The sequence below is a fragment of the Mya arenaria genome, chromosome 12, assembly GCF_026914265.1.
Source record: "Mya arenaria isolate MELC-2E11 chromosome 12, ASM2691426v1".
NCBI lineage: Eukaryota > Metazoa > Mollusca > Bivalvia > Myida > Myidae > Mya > Mya arenaria.
In genome coordinates, this window is record NC_069133.1 from 43,741,829 (window position 1) to 43,769,128 (window position 27,300).

Consider the following 27,300-nt stretch of genomic DNA (forward strand, 5'->3'; position numbering starts at 1 on the left):
GTTGCAGATGTTTTGTTTAATAGAGTTAATAAAGGAATAAGCGATTTTAATTAAAATATGTATCTTGATCAATGATCATTCAGTTAGGGGCCTAAGTCCCAAAGTTTTTGTTGTATTTTGAAAAAAACATGGACCCACCCAAACTTTTTTTATATATATTGATACAAAGTTGGTCTACTCTTAAGAAACAAACTTTATCAAACTATTTTGTCATTCCAGTCTGCTTTTTGAAGGTTTTTGTCTGTCTCTAGGCAAAACTAGACTTCCCAATTTCTGTCAAAATGAAGCATTTTTCCAAATCCAAAAGACTCTGGCCCAACTCTCCAAATGGTGAAAAAAAAACACTGTCATTGAAAAGATGTCATTCTTGAAAATATAATGCCCCTAGAGGTCATAGTGCTTAGGGGCATTGATGGTGTTGCACTTATCATGTTGTTGCTGTCAAATGACAGTCAATCAAACTTCAGAATGCTATTAATTGATTTTTTTATAATACTTTTTTAAATTTTGTTTTATGAAAATTTACATGAAAGTACTAGTACATGTATAACAATTGAAATACCTCTACAATATATTTCTTATTCTTGTCTGAGTCATTGACATAAGTGTTAGTCAGCTCCTATTGTAATGCAATGTTACCAGTAGGTTATTAAAACTCTTTAAGAGAACTCTTAAAGCTATTTAGTGACTTTGATGTTCAGTCTGAATAGGTGTTTGTTCTGCATTGTGTCAAGTCAGACAGAACATCAGATTTCACAAGATAAAATAAAATGACAGCATTAGCCATAATTTGACAAAGTGTTGTGTGAACCCTCTAGAAACTGACTTGTCCCAACTAGCAAAATAAAATGGACTTGATCGCCCTAAAGTGTTTTATCAATCGATCCCTCAAGTTGGCCATACGCACTTAAGTTTAAAAGTTTAAGAAAGTTCGCCATGACTGTTTTGTCAAAATTTGTCATAAAAATGTTTAAAAGAAATCTGGGAAAGTGTCAATATTTACAATTGTTTGTAGCTGCGAGGCATATGTGATGGTTCAGTTTTTATCTCGTATTTTGGTCAGTAAAATTGGTAATTTAGAACCTGAAGTCAAACATTTAAAAGTCATAAAATCAGATGATACTTTCCCTTGAAAAACATTATCTTGATGTACCAAGCTAGTAACAACTGTACTTTAACATGAACTGAATCTTATACATGAATTACGAGACATGCAAAAGTGAAACATTACATTGTCCGCTAATTATTTAAGAATAATTACATGATAATTCTTCTATACTTGTTTTTAATTATAATAAAAATTGTAGGGAAGTGAAATGTGGGTCACAAAGGCCTCTTAGACAAAGTCCAATGTGACAGGGAAGTCAAGGGCTTGTACATTCCTTTGTGAAAACACCATGCAAATCATGGTCACTAGATTTTAAATGGCAAAATTAAGTTCATGTACCGGTAGTAGTCGAATATCTATAGTAGACAAGTTTGACATAACTCCAGGCCTCCATTTCCCATTTACTGATTATGTTGTTTTAAAGATCGATGAAATGGAAATTACTCTTTTCAAAATAAATTTCAAATTTCTCGCCCAAATCAAATTTCTCTTCTAAAATCTTACTTTTACTTTTCTTGATGAACAAAGATGACAAAACCAACAATTTTTTAGATGTACAAGCCAATATATGAAGTTTGTACAGGCATGATGGACCTCATATGATTTTTAATCAATAATCAATCGGTTTTCAGTCTCAATAATCGATAGTAAAATTTATTGGTTTGATTACCAATACCAAGTTCCGCTATATATAGATGTTGCAGATCCACTAAACATTTTGTAACATGTATTTCAGGTGGTATGGCCAGGAGAAAGAGTACAATGCCCTGGTCATGGACCTTTTGGGACCAAGTTTGGAGGACCTGTTCAACTTTTGTTCCCGCAGATTCTCTATGAAGACCGTCCTTATGCTGGCTGATCAGGTATGCTCAAAAGCTATGCTCAGGTACCCTCCTAAAGCTTCTGGCAGAATGTATGCGAAAAATATACGTACAATCCTTTTTTTAAATTTAGTCATGTTTTAAAAAGTGGTTATGCATAAAAAGTAACTATCTTAAGACTAATACGATCTTAATTGAAATTGGGCCCCGGGCCCTGTTTGAAAAAAAACTTAGTTGATTTTAGTCGTGTATTTAAATCATCTTAGTGTTATATTTTTGTTTCTTTGCAACATATTGGTGTAAATTTGGGTTTAGCCAGTATTAAAAATGAACACAAAGTTAATTATATAAATACAAAACCAACTTGTTGACATTTGCAATGTTTCTACAGATTTAGGATTATTGAAGTTAAGAAATGGGCCCAGGTCAGGGAAAAGATTTTGTTTTGATTGCTATGTCATAATGATGTCTAATTTTTATATTCTTTGTGTTTTGACCTTCTTTGATAAGATTTAGTTTTTTGTGGTCATATGAAACGTTTTTTTTGTGTACAGGATATGCTATTAAGTAGTTGAAGTATCATATATCGTACTAAAGCAGAAAGAAATGCCATCCTGTCTTACCGTTAGTATTGTTTTTATAAACAATGCCTTCAAGTTCTTTGTCTGTTCAACCATTTTCTTTAGTTCAAATGAAGTGAAAAATGAAGCTAGGTTTCTGGTATAAAGCAATGGTTTAAAAAAAAAGCTAAGCAGCTCTGCCGTTATTATTAGTTTTACTTTTACAGGAGATATGAAAAAAGTTTTTCCTCATAAATTTGAGAAAAGATGTTTAAAAATCAACATATTGATATTTCATACATCATTAATCAATTAGATTATTCACAATATGTTCTAACTAACGGTATAAAGTAGGGAAACATTAATTATTGTAAATCGGAGCAGTTAGAAATGATCAAATGGCAATAGAAAAATCACATGTCATACAGTTGCAATTTCCCTGTCAGTATGTTTATGGTTAACGAATAGCTGTCATTTCCTAATTTGAAACAACTCGCTATTAAATACTGTTGACATACATGTCCAAACACCTTGGTCAATATGTCTTGTCAAAATGTAGGTCACACTATGATAATACATGAATGTAACAATGGTCAACAATAGCCGTACTTAATGATGGTTATTGTATACATGTATAAACATGTATAGCCTTATGGCCTTGATTATGAAGGTCGTAAAACAAATCATTAACATGTAGAAGATGTATTTACAATTTGATGTACCTGTATAATTGAAATCTTATTTGTAATACAAACAGTGCTAGTAAAGGCGTTTAAATATTTAAATATATGGCTACTAGGCATGTGGCATAGTGTTTAATAATAACACAGAAATGGTTAAAAAATTATATGTTTATAGAATAAAAATAAATGTTTTTTTCACAATTTCTATGTAATGTGGACACATTATAATGATCTATGGTAAATGATGATAGTGTTCAAAAGAAAATTAGCATTATTTAATCAATAATGTTAAGACAAATTGAAATGGTATACAAGCTGATTAGTTGTGTATGATTTCTTATACAAATAGTTAATTAAGTTGTGAACTTTTAAGATTGGCCTTCAAAATGTACTCTGCAGTTTCGTGTTTAAACATTGAACATTTTTCTCCTGATTTGGATAATACGGGTAAATGAAGTGAATCTAATGATAAAAAATATGACATGAGCTTCATGAAATCTTTTTTAGCCAGAATCAACAATATTTCATGATAATTCAAACTTGAATGTCAAAATCACCTGATAAAAAAAATGGTACAAATAAAACTGATTTGATTTGATTGAGAGCGACGCACATTTGATAAAGTGCAATTTGTACATGTATGTATTATTCTTTTCATTAAACGATGGCTGAGCTAAGCATCAATGATTTTCATTTAATTTATAAGTTATCATTAAACTGTATAAAGAGGAAGTTTGGTCTCCTTGCTAACCATGGTATTTGAGGGAAATTAGTAATAACCAAATGTTTAACATCAAAATAATTGGAAAGACTTAAAAATTCCCCTGGTGCTGTATTTTTTGCAATGCACAATACAACAAAAAAGGGCTTCATAAAATACCATTAAAGTGACACTCTTATTCAAAATCAATACATACAGATGTATAACAAACATAAATTTTGACTGGTACACCTAAAACTACTTACTAAATAATGCATTTATGGAAAATATCAATTATTGATAACAAGATTGTAACCGTGTATTTAATAGCAGAAAGCGCTAAAATATTAAATGATTGGTGAATGCTAAAAGATTTACTGTGGTTTACTATAGTTTTATATGGTAGAAATACTGTGTTTTATGCTCATTTCTTTCAAATTCAACTCGGTATCCTTCATGAGAACCATTGTTCGACATTTATTCATACATTTTGGAATATTAAATCAAAAGTTTTAATTGTGGTAAATCTTACATGGGAATAAGAGTGCATCTTTAAAACTTCCAAATTCATCTGTCTCATCCTTTTGTTAGGAGCTTTAAAGTTCAGGATTAAATCTGAAATCAGTTTTGAGATTTTCAACTTCAGACTATCGTACGGTTGTTAAGATCGTTTTTTTTGCTTAGTCTAGACGTGATCAACAAAAACAGTGGGATGTACTTTGAAATGATTATAAATTACTTTGGAAACAGTTTCAAAAACGGTCTAATTAAGCACCATGTTAAACCGTGCTTTGGGCATAAATCCCTCAAACTGATCACCGGCTGTTTCACATGATTGACAACTATCAGCTGTTAGAATCCCTATGGTAAAATACATCGATACGGCTGTTACTTAGATTGCAAAGAAGCGCATGTAATATTAAATCTATATATCCTCTTTAAGGCCTAAAAAATACATTTGGTTCGGGTAACTCGACCCCACCTTCAAAACAGTGCCAACCCTAGTGTTTTTATAGCAAAAAAATCTTTATCTTTTATTTTTTAAGTGTGTGTTTTCCATGTTGTTGAAAAGCTTTATGCAGAAGATTACTTTTATTAGCACCATTCTTCACTGATGACAATTATGTTCTTATAAATTATAAAGCCTTAAAAAAAATGTATTTTTTTTAAATAGCCTACCTACGTACACTACCTGTTTTGGAAAAGGGTGTAACCCTTACCAAACTTTTTTGGCCTTATCATCATATTCTTGCATCTCTAACAACATGTGTAACTTTGTATTTCAGATGATCAACAGAATCGAATATGTGCATAACAAGAACTTCATCCACCGCGATATAAAACCGGACAACTTCCTTATGGGAATAGGTCGACACTGCAATAAAGTGAGTAGAGCACCCGCCCGCTGATTACTCACCTGTCAGTGCATAATAAAGTGCACACCTTGTGTAAATAGTGCAAAGCCAAGAGTGTGTCACTTAATGTTGTTATCTGTTGTGGTTTTGATACAAAGATCGAGCATAAATATGAATACAGGGAAGTTTGAAAGTTAATAATAGTACTAGTGATAAAAATTGTATGAAAAAAAAACGATTTCCTTTTTTAGTATCAGTCTGCGTGATGTCGCAAGCCCAAATGTTGGTTAGACATCTTCTGCACCCATTGATATTTTAGTGCAGCATGCATGAAAGACTGGATCATAATTTATAAACTATAGTTGTTTAAATAGAAAAAATCCCTTGACAGGACAAAAAATGAAAAGTTTGACCAATCAGAAAGAACTCTTTACCAATTTAAAAAAGTCTCATTCCAGCATGAACCTTTGGTTGATAATAAAACTGGTATGAGTCATTTACATGGGGCTTATTCACAAAAGGATTTATAGGTTAAATTTGTGTTTTCTAAAATTAATCTATTTTCTCAACTGTTTTATAACGCACTGGTAGAAAATGTTATAACTTATCATTTGATTCATGTTCAATGTATAACACTTATATGCTGAAGTATTGTTTTCTCAAAACATGTTATAAAATAAGGTCTTTAGATCTTTACTTGAAGTCATGACTAACGAGGTGTAACTTTTCAAGTATTTCTTTTCAATTACAATGTTATCCATGTCATGTATCGTGACATCAGTTTTCGAAACGTTTTGAGTTATTTTTAAACATTGTAAATCACATGAAATGGCACAGTCGACTAAGAAATATTATTTGGTTGGATGGTTGTATTTTTCTAACCATTATTTTGCAATTACCTATTGGTAATGTAATATGTAATTGTCTATTGTTGTGGTATGTTTATTCGGCGTATGTGCATGAATTATTTCTCTCACGTGTTTCATGTTTGCATACCTTAAGCCATTCACATTCTTAAAAACTGTGTATGCAGACAATGATCACGGTACATACATGTATAGCTTTTATCAAAATACAAATATATAGACCACAAGCTACTTTAAATATATTCTATGTAATGACATCGTCATTTTACGACACCAGAAATAAACATTTTTTAATGACATTAACGCTTTAATTACTGGCTTCCATGATAGCCAATGTTTTATTTTAGGTACTTGTTATTGAAATAAAACATTAGTGCCTTTAGAATACATGTACATGTTCCTAGTCCATTCATATTTCAAAGAAATAAAGGTCAAATTACTTTCCATTTTATCATTGATAATTATTCCACGTTTAACATCACATGAATTCTTGCATTTAAAGTGATAGTCTGGGGGCTAATGTCTGGGGGCTAATTGTTTGAACTTGTGTTAAAAGTTAAAAACGTTTTTAACATCGTTATTAACAACCTTTATAGCTGTACTACTCAGTTAGTTTTAAAAACAAATATCTAAAAATAGCAATTTAATATAAAAACAAATATCTAAAAATAGCAATTTAAATTAATAAAAAATAATTTAAAATAACGATTTTAATGGCGAGGACAGTTTCTTTATTCAGCGAGTACACTTGACAAGTATATTTGTAAAGTTATTTACCTCATAAGTCCTAAAAATGTATATTTTCTCTGAACAGGTATTCTTGATAGACTTTGGCCTGGCGAAGAAATATCGCGACAGTCGCACACGGCAACACATTCCTTATCGGGAAGATAAGAACTTGACCGGCACGGCTCGATATGCTTCCATCAATGCTCACTTAGGTAAATATTTCCACCTCTGCATCCTTTTAATGTACCAGTCAATTGTAACCGCAGCCCCCCCAGGTCCAAGAAATAGCGGGGACTTTCGTTCCAGGAAAGCCCGGGTAACATCTCCATCCTAACTGATAGTAAAATCCCTGCCAAATGTCCCCGCACCCCAGGGACCCCTAGCTAAGGCCCATTACCCACTATATTTGACGCGAAGACAAAATCACCGCATTCACCTGGCACTGCTGGGCCACCAGGAAGGTAAAAACACGGCCCATTTCCCCTGGACCTATGGGGGCGTGGTTAGAATTGACTGGTGCATTAGCTTATATATGTTTTAAAAAAAATGCCTCTGCGTCAATTTAGCCTTGGTGTTGCCATATCCTTGCCTTGGTTTTCGTCATAGAATAAGTGTCGTCATATTTGGGAGTAGACATAGATAAAGAGTTATGGAAGGGTGCTGCTCCATGTCCTTTTTTGGTAGCACCCTTTTGTCCTCATGGAGACCAGCATAGGGTATCTTCTGCCTTCATAGAGTTAATTGATAAAGACTAAATATGAGTCTCAAATTTTAAAAGAACTAGGTTATAAATACAATTTTTTAAATATTTGGTAGTTTAAACCTAAAATAACTTTAATTATACCCCCCAAGACAAAGTTTGGGGGGGTATACTGGAATCGGGTTGTCCGTCCGTCTGTCCGTCCGGTTTTTTTTTGTCCGGGATTCATCTTTGTCGTTATTGAACAAATCTTTTTCAAACTTTCAAATATTAATGACCATGATGTAAACCTGTGCCTCCGTGGATTTGGTCAGAGTCGCATGATCCTGAGTGGAGTTGTGGCCCCTTAATGAGTTAAATTGGGCAAAATTAGCTTTGTCCAGGATTCTTCTTTGAAGCTATTGAGCAAATCTTTTTCAAACTTTCAAATATTAATGGCCATGATGTAAACCTTTGCCTCCATGAATTTGGTGGGAGTCACATGATCCTGAGTGGAGTTGTGGCCCCTTAATGAGTTAAATTGGGTAAAATTAGTTTTGTTCGTCCTACTCCTTCGTCATTTTTGAATGAATCTTTTTCAAACTTTTAGCCATGGTGAGAACATTTGCCCCTGTGATTGTGGTTGGAATCACATGATCATGTCTCCAATTATGGCCCCTGAATAAGTTAAAATAGGCAAAAATTATACAGCTTTGTCTAGCCTAATCCTTGGTCATTTGTGATCTCTGCTGCAGTGCCATGGCAGTCCCTGATTCAGTAATAGGTATTCTAAATAAACTAAATAAATGTATTGCCTTGTGCTTTCTAATGATACCATAACTAAGGCCAGGGCAAACAACCTAGACAGGGAAGGGTTGGGGGGTATTCGTTAGCCTTTGGCTTACAGTTCTAGTTAAACACAAAATCGGTGAATGACTTTTTTGGTGCAATTCATAATGTTCAAGTTCATAACAGCTCCCCTTATCAGGTCTCCCTTTCTTCCTTAGAACCCTGTCCCTTTTGCAGCACCCTGTCCTTTTTAAAACCTGGCTAAAACCCTATATGGCCTTAGGTTAGTCATAGCCTTGGGTTTGTCATAGCCTTGGTGTAGCATGTACATTTTCAAAAATATAAGCAATGTTTTAGCACTTATTTAACTGGGAAATTTGTGGCCACGTAATTAAATAAAAAAACACATTTATTTCTTGATAATATTTTTTATCTGTACCTTATTCATATGCCTTTTTTTATTTTGATCGAATGCATTTAAATTTTGAAAAAATAAGTTTTTATAGCATCAACCCTTTATAATGTGCGCCATAAATGCTTCCTGCTACAAATTTAATAATAAAAAAAGTAGATATATTTCAGATTAACGTTACATTTGCGTACCGACAGATACCATACAAGTGATCTATAAAACTATAAAGCTTCTTTTGAATCAAATTGTTTACACATATCCTGGGTTTGAACAAAGGCTCTTATGTTTTTTATCAATGAAAGGTTAAGAAGATTACTTATAAGTACCATACCTTGAGCGAAGATCGTATTTGTTTGTTCGCATACAGTGATTCATAAAAAAACACACAAACAAAGCAGTTACGGACTGTTCTGATATATGAACCATTTTTAATACTTTATAAATACTGTCTAGTGTATTAAATTCACCATATACAGGCATTTAGCGATATGATGAAATTGCTTGCAAAATAAATTAACATACACTTGAAAATCACAAGAAAAACTTTTATCGACACCATCAGTAAAATTCATGACTGTAATAAAAGCAAAAAGCGTCAATTGACTCAAAGCATTCAAATTTTATTTAAAGTTTTAATAAGTGTGTATATGTATCAGTTTGTTGTATTCAAAGGTAAAATAATAAAGCAGAGTTTTCTCATATTAACATTCAATTCATAATTGTGTATAAACCATTATACATCAGTTAGTTCAAGATTATAAATTTCAATGTAATATTAATGCAAATTTAACCCTATGACCCCATTTTCCAATAGTTCATATTGGTAATATCGTGTCTGTTCAATGTCCCTCTATGATCTAAACGGGCTAGATTTGTCATTTTATGGATTGTGTTTCAAATGATCAATGTACACATGTATCTAAGTAAGGCCATTAAAAAAAAAATGTAATTTGCACTGTTGAGATGAATTCATCATTAAAAACCCTGGAACAAAAACAATTGAGCCTCTGGCGTTTTCCAAAACAATAGATTTTAAGCATGCAAGATTGTTCTTTTTTTGTTAATGATTAGTCAGGGATGATAAAATAATTCCCGATGTACTGAAAAAAAATCCGAGGTTGAGTAAATGAAGCAAACAATATTTCTTAGTGGCCTAATGATCAATATTTGCTTTCTGTTGATCGTATTTAGGAGAATCGGTTAAACAATATAAGGCCCCCTCTGACTGTTTAACTGATAGGCATTACAAAAGTCATTGTGAAAATAGCTCATGTAATCAGTAATCTGATTGTATTGGGTCAAGAAAGCGTGAACAACAGATTAATACAGCGAGAGATATAGATGAATTTAAACCTTAATTTCATCTTTCAAGTACAACTGTCAGTTACACAGGAATACGCAGTTGGCACGTTTTTGAACACAAGCTGAAAGGCGGATCCTTCAGGGTTGTTATCCATGGCGTTTATTTTTAGTCTGAAATAATAGCTGTCTCCTTTTGATCAAGACTATTCAATGATGGTGCAACATCGTCAACGCCCATAAGCAGCTTGCTCATAATGCCCTGTTCTATTTTGTACTCTATGACGTTATACGGATGAGAGAAAGTAATAATTTTAACTTAGTTTCTATGTGACAGATTAATTTATACTACCGGTACTTAGGCGAACTGAAGCACTGCAGAATTCTTCAATGATTGAAATATTCACGCAAGTCTGGACTTGTTAAAACCTCACGAGTTTTGTTTTATGTTTATAATCTTATACATACTCTTGGTTTAAAAACTTGAATATGAACATAATTATGGTATTCAGGTTTGTTTAAATCTTTATTTCAATATCTACAAGACTACTCCCTTGTGAGTCATAAGTTTTAACTCATTCCTTTTCCTTTTGAAAACCATAGATCTATTAACTGTTTGTTCATCAGGAAGTGATCAGTGGTCTAAAAAGTCATGTAGTGCACATCCTGAAGTGGTATGTTTTAACAAAGCAGTGCTTGTTACAATTTTTGAGCCAAATATTGTTGTTCAAGAATTTGGGTTTATTATTAAAAAAGTCTACTTTTGATGTCAGTCCCATACAATGTCGGAGCTTTTTACCAAATATTGGGAAGAGGCCTGGGATATTTTAGTGCGTAAAAGCTTTAAATAGGGAAATTTTGGTACGTTAACAACTTTAGGAAAAACAAGTCTGAAATTTGATATAAAAATACATTAAATGTATATCAATGTCCACCCATGCTTCAGCTAGGCCTAAATAGCAGGGTGGGGCACCCCTGCCCTTTTCCAGCACCCTGTTGCCGTTTTTCTACATTTTGTTGTGCCCTGCTGTTTGACATGGTCAATTTTCAGAAATAAGTGTAAAAATAATAAATATACATTTTAAAGAAAAGGTGACAGCTAAGGTATTCATAACAAACTATTATTATTGATAGTAGTTACAACACATACACAATGTGAACTGAACATTGGCCCTTGCAAGTGCCCCATTAAGGCTCATTCTGTGCACATCGAAAGTGCCCTTTCTGAGCTAGCTCACAGCTCTCTTCAATTCCTGGCTGGAGCATTATCTACGATTATGAAATTGTCAAATTTTGGCCTGTGCTGAAGAAGATGGAAAAGTCCAGAAAGTGTTTGCTGGGTGTCAGACTTGTGTTATATTATCCTATGTTTGTTTCAGGCATTGAACAAAGTCGACGAGACGATATGGAATCTCTGGGATACGTCCTCATGTACTTCAACAGAGGAACTTTACCATGGCAGGGGCTTAAGGTTTGTTCTTGAACTTCTGTCATTGTTTTTTTTTATAATCGTTACAAAAATTGGCAAAGACGGGCTTGATTAGGAATGGAAGGTAAACCATTGTATATTTTTGATAATGGTATACTTTTTCAGTAGACTGCTTCATTTTCATAAAATCTTTTTTGAAATTTTATTTGACCAGTTTTGAGAGGTCTGAAATTCTTGAGGCATTAATATAGCCACAAGAAAGCGATGGAAAATAAAAAATAGCGCTTGATTTTTAATTCACAACCTGACTGATTGGCGTAAAGTCATGAAAAATAAACCCTCCCAAACTTAAAACATTTCATCAATATAAAAATCACTTCAGATGTGGTTTAGTGAGAGGTGCAAAGAAAGTTGGAAAAATAGGGGTGCGTGCCTTGGCTAGTAAATACAGCGTTGAAGCTAATATCAAAGTTTGATGTTTCAGACGACAAATCTCACCCCGCTTTGTCTCCCTGTTTTGACCCCTTATAATGCATAATAACCGGAGGCTTTATGCTTTAGAAAAATATATAAGATAGTGAGTCTCTGACACCAAGCAAGAAGATACGTTCTTTATAAATATTAAAGATAACTCTTTTCAAAATGCTCCTGTACACAGTTATTTCTCATTAAATTGTTAAGCGTACATCTATTGTTATGTTATGCAATTGTATTTTGTTCTAGAACACAATCAATATTATTTTCCTTATTTTTTACAATCTCCAGTGCTTACCGCTAAGTACCGTTATAATGCAGATCTGATTGGCAAAATTATTGCAGAACAGGTGTCCATTTCAATAATCTTATGGCTTAAGATCTTAAATTTCCTTTTTGGGCTTAAACTGCGTTTCAATAAAAGAAATCTGAAGAACATTTATCAAATTAATTCTGCCAGTTACTTAACGGGTGTCTCTCAGATGTGTCAACTATCGGACCCATTCCCCTAGCAAAATATATGGGTTTTTTTGTTTTTATGAAATTCTTTTTACATGTAATGGTTCATTCAACATCCTAATGAATTATGTGATGAAAAGTTGTTTATCACATTCAGAGATCAGTATACAATATAATCTGTCATGATTTTGTTGCAATAAAAGATAATTACACCCCAAGGATTGATATTACAAGTCTTTTGAAAAGGAGAAAAACTAATATTTTAATTAGTTCCTCATCAGCAGGAGACAGAAACGCTTGTCCTATAAACTGATTTTTTTTATGTAAAGCTGTGGTTTTCTTTCTCAAAATGGCATATTTCTCGACATAAATTTTCCCAAAATGTCTAGGGTCTTTTTCCAAAATGGGCAGAAAAAAGCGTGCAGCATATTATGGTTAACGGCTAAGATACCTAATTGTAATGGTCCCATGCTGCTTATGTCATAGGTCCAAGATCAAATACATGTATTTACTAAGTCGGTATTGAACATGTGTGTGTGATAATTGCTTCCATGTGTGTTGATCACACCTGGTGTCCACTGCTTACAAGTCAGATGCTTGACCAGTTCAGCTGACCAGTCTTGTCCAGTATTTACAGTATATTCTCACATCATCCTCAAAATATTAATGTTACAGACAATCTTCAATAAATTAATAAAAGGCCTAATGTTGACACATTTCTGTGGTCTAGTGGTTAAGGCATTTGCCTAAGAAATAGAAAAGGTCATAGGAAATCCCAGCTTGTTCTCGAATGACAAGTAACGTGCTGACCAATCAGATTGTTGATTGGATAGCAGAGTACAGATTGGCATCCTGCCAGATGATCTAAAAATTGTGCATAGATTTCAATCTATAAATCTGATAAGTGCAGCATTTGTCCAGCTAATTCAAAGGAGTGACTCCATAATAAACAAAACTGTTCTTTTATAATATACCATACTTGTTTTGATGTAAACAGCATGTGATCCAATACATCATCGACATATGCACTTGGAATGTGACTGGCCTATTTTTAACAGATGATTTTCTTAGAAAGGAATAACCAAGGCTGTGTGTTATTTGAGAAGTCAAGGAGATGAAGTCTGGATTTCCATGATCAATATTTTCTTTGTTTTGCGTGACATTTAGAATGATATGTATGAAGATATTAAAGGAACACCCCACCAATTCTATTAAATTCATTTCCAGGATCTGTATTAAATAAACATTTTGAGATTGCAGTGGGGTTTTTTTTCGGCCCTGATCTGGGCCTAAATTTGGCTCCAATCGCATCCTGAAATAGTATTTATTTATCCCCTACCCGTTTAAAAGACTGAGTTAAAGGGAACACAGTTTTGGGGCGTAACTAAGGACATTTACCCCTTCCGCCGAACTGAAAAATATTTAGTTAGGGGATTTTGGTACTTATTGTACATTTTTTTCAGGTATTTTTAGTCTGAAATAATGGAATTTTGGCACCCTAAGATATATATAGAAATATTTCCCTTTAAATCTATAAGAAAGGGAATCTGTTTGAAGGACCTGAAATCAGCTTAGTTTGCATTTGTCCGGCTGAATATTTCGGTGATCCTTATGTCCTGCAAGTCCAAGAATGAGATTGGTTAATGGATTTGCATATATCCGTAGATTCGATGGACCCACAAACACCCTTATAAAAAAACGGAAAAAAAATGGATTTCTTCATATGCCCAAGGAATTGACACTCCAGTTTGTATGTGGCCTCCTTACCTAAACCGTTACATTGAAATCTATGATTTATGATTTTTCAGTAGTGTATGAACAGAATTTTAGTTACAGGAGCAGCCATGTTGTTGTGGACCAAATTCAGTATTCAATTATGATGTGACAAGTGGCAACAAAACTTCATAGTCTTTAATGGCATCTTTGTATTCCTGTATTTATTTTCGTTTCAGGCAGCAACAAAAAAGCAAAAGTATGAAAAAATCAGTGAGAAGAAAATGTCAACCCCTGTAGAAGTACTGTGTAAGGTATGTCATATTGCTTTTCCCTTGAAGGGTGTTGGTGGTATTAAATAGATCAATTGTGATGTTAATGTGAAATGGAAGCAAATGGTTGTCAGGTAAGCGCACTCACTTCTGAATAAGGCAACCAGGGTTTAGATTCCCGGCCATGCTCATGCGAGTTTTGTTTGTGGTCGCCCAGACTGTCAAATTGGTTTTCTCCAGGTTCTCCAGAATCTCCCACTATACAAGATCTCAATCTCGCTCAATATCGTGACTTGCCATATTTCGTTAACATAACTTCCTGCACAAACGTAAAATAAAAAAATATTTTAATAAAATGGTAGCAAGTTACAATGTTACAATAAGATAAAGAAGGTAATGGTATCTTTGGGTATTAGCCCTACAAAATACAAGTTTATCCTTAGGAAATTTCAAATAATTAATTATAACCACTTAAAAAGTTAACTATTATTTACACAGAGTAATTTAAAGAACATAAAAATTCGCATTAAAACCAGATTGGACTTTAATATAGCCTTGAGACAGTTTGTAATCTTAAGCCCAGAGACATGTACTCTTGCAGGGGTGATAAAGTCCTGGGTAAATCTTGAAATCAGGATAGAAAGCTTTCAACTTCAGACTATCATACAGTTCTAAACTTGTTTTAAGCACTGAAAAATGACACTGGCATTTTTCATGTTTAAATCAAAAGATAATAAATATTTGATAATTTTTAGTATCTAATTCTATGAAGGCAGTAGGGTGCACATTCTGGTCATTATGAGCGCAGAAGGGTGCTTCCATAAGAAATAGAAGGAAGTACCGTACACTAAAATGTCTCTCTCTCCCCCCTCTCTCTTTCTCTCTCTCCCTCCCTCCCGCCCTCTCTCTTTCTCTCTCTCCCTCCCTCCAGCCCTCCCTCCCCTCTCTCACCCTCCCTCCCCTCTCTCTCGCTCTCGCTCTTGCTGTTGTTCTCTCTATATATATACATTCATATATGGACATTAAGACGTACCAGTACATAAATGACATTGGAAACAATTTTAACAGAGGTCTAAACCACTTCAACTTTCAGTCTACTATCAGCCTGAATCCCTCGTATTCAAACAAAAAAATCAAGATATAATGAAGTGGTATTTTTGGTCTGTCTTCATCCCTGGTCACAAAGTACACCGGTTCTGTTTTTTTACACAGACAAAAGAAATCAAGAGGGATTACATATTGGCTTTTAGCTGTCACGATGTTCAGAAATAAGGAAATTAAGTCACATTTGGAATAAACACGTGCCTCTGTTGTTGACTGACTGGAAGCAAAACAGAGTAATCAGTGATATTTTAATAATACCTCGCACTGGTATATTCATTCACATGTATGACACTTATTTGAATATTTGAGTAGGAAGGTGATTTTGTTCTACCTGGGTTTACTTGAATCAATAACTTGTATCACGCAATGTCATGCTTTTTTAGAATAATCTGGGCATCTAGTGCCTTATTGCATTTTAATATGCTTGTGTCAATTTTCTGTATTTATAAGGAATGATAAGCTATTGTCGAAACCTGAATATTGATTATGCTTCTGTCAGTGACAGTATTTGTGATATATCTTGTGCTTGTTGCCTGGTTGGTGTTGAAAGTTGTGAGAATGACAAAAATCTCTGAAGTTTTCGCGTATAGTATGCTTGTTTGTTGTGTTTTCATATGATGAAAAATATTTACTGTTCAGAACCAAACACTCGGACAAGAACAGTTTGACGTATTGATCCACAGTGTGTCTTTCAGATTTGACAATTCCACAAAACTAACCATTACAGCTTATAATGGTCTATGTGGTATAGGTGACGGTGACAGTGACCTCTCAATTAAGGGGTTTTTGGTCCGAACCCCACATATTGCCATGTTCTGTTGAATCAGAATTTTATTTTTTGTTTCTTTCTATTCATTTCTGTTTTTTTAGGGGCCATATTCAATATCCGGCTTAGATTTAACTTAATTTTCAGAGTAGAATTTGGGGCTTTATTCAACAATATACATATATTTATCTTTAGAATTTCTGTATGATTCCATTCAATCGATTGGCCAAATGATTTTTATCAGTCCAATCGAAACACTGAGATTTTACTCTAAAAGCTAAGTAAAATTTAGGCTGGTTATTAGATATGGCCTAGGGAAACAGACTGTTGAGTGATCCATAATCAGCTACATGTATAGCTGGCTTCATAAGCAATCTTGAATTAAACATTTTCTTTCTACCTATCAAGCTTATGTCAAAAAGGCACTACATGAGTGAAAATGTCCTCTTATGGGTCTGAAAATTTGCAGTACAAAACAATGTGAACTTACAAATAGCTTTTGAAAACTACTAGTATACATTTCAGTTTTAACATTTGAATTCTATTTATAGGGCTACCCTGCGGAATTTGCGATGTACCTCAACTACTGTCGGGGCCTTCGTTTTGAGGAGGCGCCAGACTACATGTATCTGCGTCAGCTGTTCCGTATCCTGTTCCGTACCCTCAACTACCAGTACGACTATGTGTTCGACTGGACGATGTTGAAACAGAAGGCTGCGGGGGCCTCGTCTGCTGCCCATGGCTCAACGGCTCTAGCTACCGCAGGTATGGATATGACTTAATCACTGTTAAGTGCTTGCACTAGATTTCTAGCCAATGGCAGACTTTAAAATCAATGGATGAGAACTACTTCAAGTTGATTCGATGAATCAGGTGATCTTTCTTATGATGAATAGATCCAAAATGGTGAATTGTGCTGATTTCACCAGCTTGCTGTTCGTTGACCTTTCAATATGCAATAAAAACCTTTATAGGCAACTAATTTTAATGTATTTTTTCACAGAAGTCATAAGGAGTCATATTTTATTTATCTTTAAAGCTGTAAAATAAATTGAAATTGTTTTCTAATTTTTTCCTTTTATTCACAAACTTACTGATTTGAACTTGTTATAGCGCTTCAGATTGGTGAACAGCCTAGGACAATCCTTAGTATAATAGATTTTATTTTAAGATTTCTCAGAATACAATGAAATATTAGGTATTTTCATGATTGAGATTTCACACTTAACATCTTCAGAATGAAATCATACGGTATTCATTGGGTTTGCAAATTAGCTTAAAAGTTATTGAAGCTCTGCCATTGGTTGCAGGAATTGGGGGTACATCAATAAATACATTTATAGTTCATCGATTACTCTGCGGCCAAATTGTGCCCATTTGGTAGCTTTCCCTCCAGTATTTATATCTGATTCAAAAACAGGACACAAAGGAAATTGATAATAATGTATTTTTTAAAACTCAAAGTTAAGACTTCAGTTACTATGTTGTATCACTTCATTTTGTTCTATTAGTAAGCTAGTGCAAAACAGATATAACTTTTTGTGAGAAATTGACCATACATGTATTTTATGAGTTGTTTGATAATTCAGCGGGCCCTATTCAAAAAGCAACTTAGGGCTATACCATTTAACATATAACCCCTGGGGGGAAGGCAGTTTAAAATACCACCCCCCCACAGAAGCAAATTTACCCTTTCGGGGTCTTAATTAGCGAAAAAAGACTCCCACCCATATACCATTCAAATAATTGCCTTCCCCCCGTGGGTTATATGTTTTACTGGAATAGCCCGTACATTGAACTTAAAATTAAGATTAGAAACTAAGTGTTTTGATTGGCCTGTATAATTAGCTGACCAATAGGCTGAATGGAATCAGTGAGGCATGTCTAAGGATAAGGATAAGATCATTTTTGAATACTGGCCTTGAAATTAATTAGATGCAAATTAAGTTGATTCGTCAAACTGAAGACTTCCATCTTGCCACTAAATTTTGCAGTTTTAAATGGCGGGATAAAGTAGAATGAAGTTTTTGTAAGGCAGAAACATGTTTCTAGTTGAGATATTCCCTTCAGCGGTCCATTAACTGCTGTTTTGATATATTCAAATATAAAGCTTTTCTGAACATTCATGATTGTAAAAAAAAACTGAAGGTGATCATTTAAAAGCCCATTAGAGTCAGTTTTGATGTAATTAAATATATTAGAAAACTTTGGAAAACAAATTATCAATGTGATTTATAAGTTATAACATGAAATTAACCTTTATATAAATAGTCACATAAGAAAATAGTGCCTTTAAGACATGAAATTAATTTTATAAATATAATGAATAAAAAAGAAGAAGATTTTTTCCCCATGGCAGCAAGATTCGCACCCTGATAATCTAGGTCTGCTGCGCAGTCGGAGACCATATATCCATTACACCATCGAAGTCAGATACTCTAAACTAGCTTTATGTAACATAGATACAAAATACATAATTGTGGCCAAATTTTGTCAACATTGAAGTGAAAGTCATCAACATTTGAATGTTTATTGTTTTGGTTCAATTGAACTTGATAACACTAGATAACAGAGCAATCAATCTTGTTGACAGTTTCTGATATCCGGTGGTAGGATATTAGGATATGAAAAGCATGTAAGAGGCCTAATATAACCTGCTATTTATTGCTTTAATTTATTCTTAAAGTGAAACAAATATACTTAGGCTTTTAGCGTGGTTTTAAAAAAGACAGGGTGCTGCAGTAATCGAAATTATAGTTTTGGATAAACAAGCCCGAATTCTGAATACTACTGCTCGGCATCAAGTTTTTGAACAAGCCCTGCTATACAAAATTCAAAATTTTATCAAGCCGGAAAGACAATTTACCAGTGCAGGGCTTGCGGGCTTGTGTTAATTTCGATCACTGGTGCTGTAGAAAAAGGGACAGGGTGTTGAGGGACAAAAGTCAGGACATTATCTTGTTAAGTTTTATCTACTACATGTAAATATGTAAAGTTTGAATTCATAATCATTTTTCATGTTTAAATCAATAGATAATAAATATTTGATTATTTTAAGTATCTAATTCTTTGAAGGCAGGAGATTGCACATTCTGGTCTCCATGAGGGCAGAAGGGTGCTTCCAAAAAAAGACATGGTGCAGCACCCTCTCAAAACCCTCTTGCTTAAATCCTAATACTGTCCAGAACTGAGATTTCTGGATTAATTGATTTAATTTATAAAGCATTTAATTTAAGCATTCCCGTTAAGCAAACAGCCAGGTGCATAATTCAATAACAATCTTCGTTGATTTAAGTAAATGGTTAAGTAAAATTATCTTAGTGTCATAGTTTCATTATTTTGCTGCATATCTCAATGAATTGATCTTAAGCCAGTATTAACAATGAAAACACAAAGTTGGCGAAATAAAAAAATCAACATGTTGCCATTTATTATGTTTATACAGCTTTAAGATAATTGAAGTTAAAACTCAAATCCTTTATTGTAACGGCCCCTGGGGTTGTAACTGTTTGCTGAAGCACTTGATATCATATTGAAACAAGAAGAAAAAACGAAACTTGCCAGTAAGTCTGACATAAGTAATGCGGTCATTAATCACAGATTAACCCTTCTCTAAATACATTTAATGTACATGATTTGAATAGGGATTTGAAATCATTTGTTTTGTTAGTAACTAGGTGTCGATAATGGATTTGCTTGAGACATCTAAAAGAGATTAGCCTATGTTTTGGCCAAAGATTACTGACTGAACTAGACATAGAAAAAACTTGTATTTACTCTTGTTTAACATCAGATGAAAACATGTTCATTCTGTTCATTTTTATTTGATGTTTACAATAATAATTTGATACGCCTTAAACAAGCAAACCCAAAGAATGGAAGTGTATGTTTAATATTCTAAGTCATTTAAAAGTTAATGGGCTGATTTTTCAAAACTTAGTTAAAGTTAACAACATAATGAACGACATCATTGTTAACTTTTAAACTCAAACTATTTCATGATGTGTTAGTACATTCAAATAAAACAAGTTCAGCTGAAACATTTGTCTCAAATTTTGTTGAAAACACTGCAGATCACCATTTGAAAGTTAACACCAATGTCGTTGATCACGTTGTTAACTCCAAAAAAGTTGAAAAGTTCTGAGCAATCGAGCCATTAAAGCTGCACTCTCACAGTTTTACCATTTTTACAACTTTTTTATTTTTTGTCTTTGAAAGAGCAAATTTTTGCGTAAATATCTGAAAACCAATGATATAAGATTGATGACAAAAATTCAAATCGTAGATTTTCATATTTCCGTGCGATAATGAATGTTTTATGCCCTAAACTAACGGTTTTAAGAAAAATGCATGAAACATCAATTTTTGAACTTAGATTATAAGTATCTTCCATGGCCGAGAGTGTAAGATAGGTTCATTCCGACCCGAGCGTAGGGTGGAGGGTCGGGATGAAACTATCTTTCACGAGTGGCTATGGTAGATGCTTTTACTCCCACCTCAGTTAAACAAAATTGATTAAAAATGTATTTTTTGCTGGAACTATTTTGTGCTTAGTGAAAATAATTGCGTATGGATATGCGATAGCACGTGGTTGTCATGGATACGCGCGCAGTGATCCAGTTAATGTTAATAGTCAAATCGGTCTTTTTAAATAGTTCTAAGGAGAATGAAGCATTATTTCTTGAATGGTGCGTGAAAACTGTTTTATGGGAACATTTGAGTGAGAAATAATTTATTAGCATTCTAAATATTACCATAAGACAAGATTTCCTTGATGCTACTGACGACAGTCTTCAATAAGGGAGGTTATTATAATGTGGTGACCGTTAACAAGAAGTTCCATACGGGCATTTTATCTTCGCCCGTGGGCAAGATAAGAATATCTAGCATGGTTAAATTATTGGATCTACTTATCTGAGGTGGGAGAAATAAAAATCTGCACTCTAATTTTTTTGCCAGCTGTCTTATTTAACTGGTTTCCATGGATTTTCGCAAAAATTTGCTCGTTCCAAGACAAAAAATAAAAAAAAAGTTGTAAAAACGTTCAATCTGTGAGAGTGCAGCTTTAAGTGGTGAAAAAGAGGCTTAATGGTTTAATAGAGGCTTGCTTGCTGAGTTTCCTTAGCTCCTTCTTAATCAGTAAGATTTTACTTGATATCTTTTAACTATTGTACTTAAAACCGCTTGAAATTGCTGAATGTGAAGGCTAAGATTTTCATTAACAATCCTAAATACTGTATTTTCAAGCCCTAGTACCGTATATATACACATAATTATAACAAAAACCAAGATTTTTTTACAAACCCGGACCTGTTTCAATAATATTTTTGTAGACCTAATATGCTGCATAAGAGTGCCGACGGAGCCATTGTAAAGTTATGGGTTGATTCTATGCTATAAATGTCCTTACAATGTTTAATTAAAACGCAGTTACGCCAAAAACAGAGTGACTCAGAGAAAGTTATGATCTTAAGCTTTACGATTTTTTATTGAAATGGAACCCTAGGCGTTTGTTTCAGCAGGGTGTCTAAAGTTCAAAATTAATCCTAAAATAAGGAAACTCTATATTTTAAATATATTAAAGTGTTTACACCACTTTGTATGATTTTCAGGTCGATGATGCAGAACAATAGAACTTCAGGGATCTCTCTACAAGCTGTGATCACCCTTGAGTGATTGATTGACATTGATACCACACTCCCCCCCCCCCACTCCACCGTTCTTCCCCACTCAACTCAACTCAAGTTACAGAATTGGATTTTTGTTGTTGTTGTTTTTAATTAAAGGTTTTTTTTGTATTTCAAATATTTTTTGTTGATTTTTTTTAGAAAGTTAGAAAATATTTTTTTTAAATTATGACTACAAGTTTGGCATAAATATTACGATATTATAGATATATTATAACTGGAATACAATTTTTATTGAATATGTCTCTCCATAATTTCAGTTTTGCCAACAAATACTTAGTTTAGAATGCTGTCATATTGAATGATTGGTACATTGGAACCAATTTTGTATGATGTTTTAGTAAAAGAGAATTGAGTTGTCTTTTACATTTGCTTTTGTGAAATAAGTTTCGTTCAAAGGTTAATTGTTGTTGCCAGTTATTGAAAAGCTTGTGTAAGATACATGTACTTCGGTTTTTGTTGGTTGAAAAATACAAATGTTTGGTATTGATAAACTGTAATATTTCAGAAATGAAAGGAAATTATAGGTATACATGTACCATTTTTAACTGAAATTATTTGGTACTTTTCACAATCCAAAAAAGTATACTCTTAACCAAAAAAATTTTTTTAAAAATCACAATCGTTGAAAAATAAACTCTCATAATAAGTTAACTAGTACAGATATGTTTAAATGCAGTCTCGGGCCTTTTAGGTACTTTTCAATCCATGGATCTTAATTGGGGCTTTGTTTTGTTTCTTTGTTTATACTTTGGTAAATCCACAAATTTAGGCATTTTGTCACTATTTTGATAATTTTAAGGGCCATGCCCGTGGCCTCATCCACGAAAAGGTGAGGAGGAAACAAGTCATGGTCATACTGTAAATTATTGTTTTTTGAAAGCTGTTAGGACATTATTATACTAGACAAAATCTTTGTTGTATAAATTGAAATTTTCTTAATGTTTTTGTAGTTGTTTTGATTCTTTTGTTTACTGTAAAATATTTCTGTTTGTTTTAGTTTTCATTTTTCCTATAAAAATCAGACAATTTAAATTAAATATGAAACTTCTCCTGCAATTCAATTGAATATGTAGCTCTAAGATGTGGTATGTTTAGATGCTAGTTACAATTTATTTGTTTTTATTTATTTTCACGATTGTTAATGGCTTTATTCATTCATTTTGTTGCACATTTTCATTTTTTAAACATGTCTTGTTTTTAAGAACCCATGATACATTAAGAAGTATTGAATAAAATCATGATGTTCATGTATAAAGAATTATTTAATAAAGTCATGATACATGAATGAGTGTTTAAGTTAGTCACATTACACCCAAAAATAATGTATATACATGACACCGACCTAATCAAAATATCATGCATAAAACAATTATAGAATTCTTGGGCTTAGGCTTAAACGTAAGATATTTCTCAGTCATTAAATATAGGTCAAACCTCGTAGAAAACCAAGATTTAAGAACATTATATGGTTGTCATGGAAACATAGTTTTGAGGTTTGCTTGTTTACATTGATTATGACATCATCAATTATGACATCATCGCAGTTCTATTTGAACCACAGCAAGCAGAAATGGATCGTTATAGTCAAATTTGAAAATGTCAGATTTTAGCATCATGTTGTTTTTACCGTAAACAACCCTGGAAGTATCTCCGACCTAAAAATATCCCACCATGGGCTGTGGAGGTCTGTTTTTAGTCACACCAAAATATGACGCCATACCCTGCCTAAGCATATCAACTCTCAGACCTATTTTTGCTTGTTATGGTTCATCGATTACTTATGTTTGAACAACTTAAATGAACAAAATATTATGCCAAGGCAGACTTTTAGTCTTCAATTCTTTTGTTAATAGTGCTTTGTGAATAAAAACCTTTTCTTCTGTTTTCAAATATAGTGAGGTTGCGAAATTCAATTGTACGCTTTTGTGTACATGAGGCTGCACGTGCCGTTAAAACTAAAGTCTAGTTTTAGAAACCGCTTGTGGGATCTCTGTATGTGGACGTGTAAACAGCTTGCTATTCAAATTAATTCATTGTCAGATACCCACGGCCGACCCTTTCCAATTTTCTAAATATAACATATGATAAATGCAGAATAATGCATTTGATCAGCCGCACGTATCTTTGTATGATAAACCATCTGCATCTGTGGGTTTATGAAGTTGTAGTCTCACATTCGTTGAAGTGGGTTGCAAGCTTGAATATGTGTCCAGCTGCTAATTAGATAAAACCGGTTATTTCTTATAACTTGGAAGATTATCATTATACACAGACGTATTGGGTGTAAAAATTTTTAATTGTTTCCACCAATCCGCCGACCCTATTTTTTTCCTCCCAACCCTTCACTCTCTTTAGTGTAGATTTTTTAGGTTATTTCCTAAAAAATGTGTGCATTATTTGAGTGAACATGTAAAAATTAGATAATTTTATATTTATATCTTTCTACAATAGTGATATACCAAGATATGGGTCTGTTTGGTACAGAATCCCGATTCTAAATTATTATTTTTTTTAAATATTAATTTCTACCAACCCTTTTTGTTTTTGGAGATGTTAGTTGAAACAAAATCTTTTATGTTTTGGCCTAAGCAGCATTTCGCAACCTCTATAATGTATTGTGTTTTGTGTGTGCAGTGAATGACTTCTAGAAATGGGGTTTTCCACCTTTTCTTTTATTGAAACTGACAGTTGTATGACTTGCAGTATTTATTGTTGTGTATATATACTTTTCATGGAAAAAATGATGTTACTACATGATGTTATAAGGATGAGACCAGAAATGATGTCTCCTATGTAAGGTATTGAATTTTACTGTAGATGATACACTAGGAAGAGCCAAAACACGATCAGATCCAGGGGGGGGAGGTTTAATAAAACAAATTGTTATGGACTAGCCCCAAACCTCTCTGCCTTCATTTTAAATTTCGATTCTGACAGATTTAAGATTTGAATCCAAGTCTTTTGATAAGACTGTAAAAATAACTGGCCAATGCACTAGATGGAATCACTGAGGCATGTCGAAGGTCAAGGATAAGAATTATATTGAATACAGCCCTAAAAGTATGCATGTATAATTTTAGATTATATCAATCATATTCGTATCATCGACAGTAAAATTTGATAGGTGGAGAGTTTTAATCACATGTTTTAAGGAGGGTTTCTTTTGGTGTATTTATAATGTTATTTTGTAGATACCTGCTAGGCTATAAGTGGTATAAATGACTATTAACTGTTGTTTGTCATGATAATGTACCTGTCAGTGAATGATGTCAGTATATTTTATGAACACATTTTTATGGGCAAATTTGCCAAAATGTCTGATATGAAAAGAAACCAAAAAGAAAAAAATAAATGTTAAAGATACCAAGATGTTACTTCTGTTATTGATGAAAGACGCAGTTAGGTTAAAAGCTTCTTTTGATAGACTTTCACCACCTAATCGAGATTTTCACTATGCTTAACCGAAACTCACAACCAAAGGGACATAAACTATGCTTAACTAAAGCTCACAACCAAAGGGACATGAACTGTGCTAAACGAAGCTCACAACCAAAGGGACATTAACTGTGCTTAACCGAAGCCCACAGCCAAAGGGACATAAACTGTGCTTAACCGAAACTCACAACCAAAGAGACATAAACTATGCTTAACCGAAACTCACAACCAAAGAGACATAAACTATGCTTAACCGAAACTCACAACCAAAGAGACATAAACTATGCTTAACCGAAACTCACAACCAAAGGGACATAAACTATGCTTAACTAAAGCTCACAAACAAGAGGTCGTAATTATGCTTAACCAAAGACAAAGTCATAGACTATTCTTTACTGAAGCTTACAACCAAGAGACCTAACTTATGCTTAACGGAAGACATGAACTATGCTTAACCGAAGCTCACAGCCAAAGGGACATAAACTGTGCTTAACCGAAGCTCACAACCAAAGGGACATGAACTGTGCTAAACGAAGCTCACAACCAAAGGGACATTAACTGTGCTTAACCGAAGCCCACAGCCAAAGGGACATAAACTGTGCTTAACTGAAGCTCACAACCAAAGGGACATGAACTGTGCTTAACCCAAGCTCACAACCAAAGGGACATAAACTGTGCTTAACCAAAGCTCACAACCATGGGACATAAACTGTGCTTAACCGAAGCTCACAACCAAAGGGACATAAACTGTACTTAACTGAAGCTCATAACCAAAACATAAACTGTGCTTAACCGAAGCTCACAACCAAGAGATATTAACTGTGCTTAACTGAAACTCACAACCAAAGGGACGGAAAATGTGCTTAACCAAAGCTCACAACCAAAGGGACATGAACTATGCTTAACCCAAGCTCACAACCAAAGGGACATAAACTGTGCTTAACCAAAGCTCACAACCATGGGACATAAACTGTGCTTAACCGAAGCTCACAACCAAGAGACATGAACTGTACTTTACCGAAGCTCATAACCAAAACATAAACTGTGCTTAACCGAAGCTCACAACCAAGAGATATTAACTGTGCTTAACTGAAACTCACAACCAAAGGGACGGAAAATGTGCTTAACCGAAGCTCACTACCAAACAGACATAAACTGTGCTTAACTTAAGCTCACAACCAAAGAGACATAAACTGTGCTTAACTAAAGCTCACTACCATACAGACATAAACTGTGCTTAACCAAAGCTCACTACCAAACAGATATAAACTGTGCTTAACCAAAGCTCACTACCAAACAAACATAAACTGTGCTTAACCAAAGCTCACTACCAAACAGACATAAACTGTGCTTAACCAAAGCTTACTACCAAACAGACATTAACTGTGCTTAACCAAAGCTCACTACCAAACAGACATAAACTGTGCTTAACCAAAGCTCACTACCAAACAGACATAAACTGTGCTTAAATGATGCTCACAACCAAAGGGACATAAAATGTGCTTAACCAAAGCTCACAACCAAGAGACATGAACTGTGCTTAACCGAAGCTCACAACCAAAGAGACATAAACTGTGCTTAACTGAAACTCACAACCAAAGAGACATGAACTGTGCTTAACCGAAGCTCAAAACCAAGAGACATTTACTGTGCTTAACTGAAGCTCGTAACCAAAACATAAACTGTGCTTAACTGAAGCTCACAACCAAGGGGACATTAATTGTGCTTAACCGAAGCTCACAACCAAAGAGACATAAACTATGATTAACTAAAGCTCACAACCAAAGAGACATAAACTGTGCTTAACCCAAGCTCACAACCAAGTGACATAAACTATGCTTATCTGAACCTCACAACCAAGAGACATAAACTATGCTTAACCGAAGCTCACAACCAAAGAGACATAAACTGTACTTAACCGAAGCTCACAACCGAGTGACATAAACTATGCTTAACC

The 27,300-nt window shown here is 33.8% G+C and overlaps 1 protein-coding gene across 2 annotated transcripts in view; it reads left to right on the forward strand.

Moving 5' to 3' along the window:
* Nucleotides 1-25,271, forward strand: part of LOC128211271 (casein kinase I) — a 29,359-nt gene extending 4,088 nt beyond the window's left edge. For both annotated transcript variants that reach the window (XM_052915872.1, XM_052915871.1), the window contains exons 3-9: nucleotides 1,845-1,971; nucleotides 5,159-5,257; nucleotides 6,908-7,034; nucleotides 11,381-11,472; nucleotides 14,316-14,390; nucleotides 16,770-16,983; nucleotides 21,831-25,271. In XM_052915872.1, the coding sequence (XP_052771832.1) occupies nucleotides 1,845-1,971; nucleotides 5,159-5,257; nucleotides 6,908-7,034; nucleotides 11,381-11,472; nucleotides 14,316-14,390; nucleotides 16,770-16,983; nucleotides 21,831-21,838 (742 nt within the window). In that variant the 3' untranslated portion in view covers nucleotides 21,839-25,271. The remainder of the gene's footprint in view (nucleotides 1-1,844; nucleotides 1,972-5,158; nucleotides 5,258-6,907; nucleotides 7,035-11,380; nucleotides 11,473-14,315; nucleotides 14,391-16,769; nucleotides 16,984-21,830) is intronic.
* The last annotated feature ends 2,029 nt before the right edge of the window (nucleotides 25,272-27,300 follow it).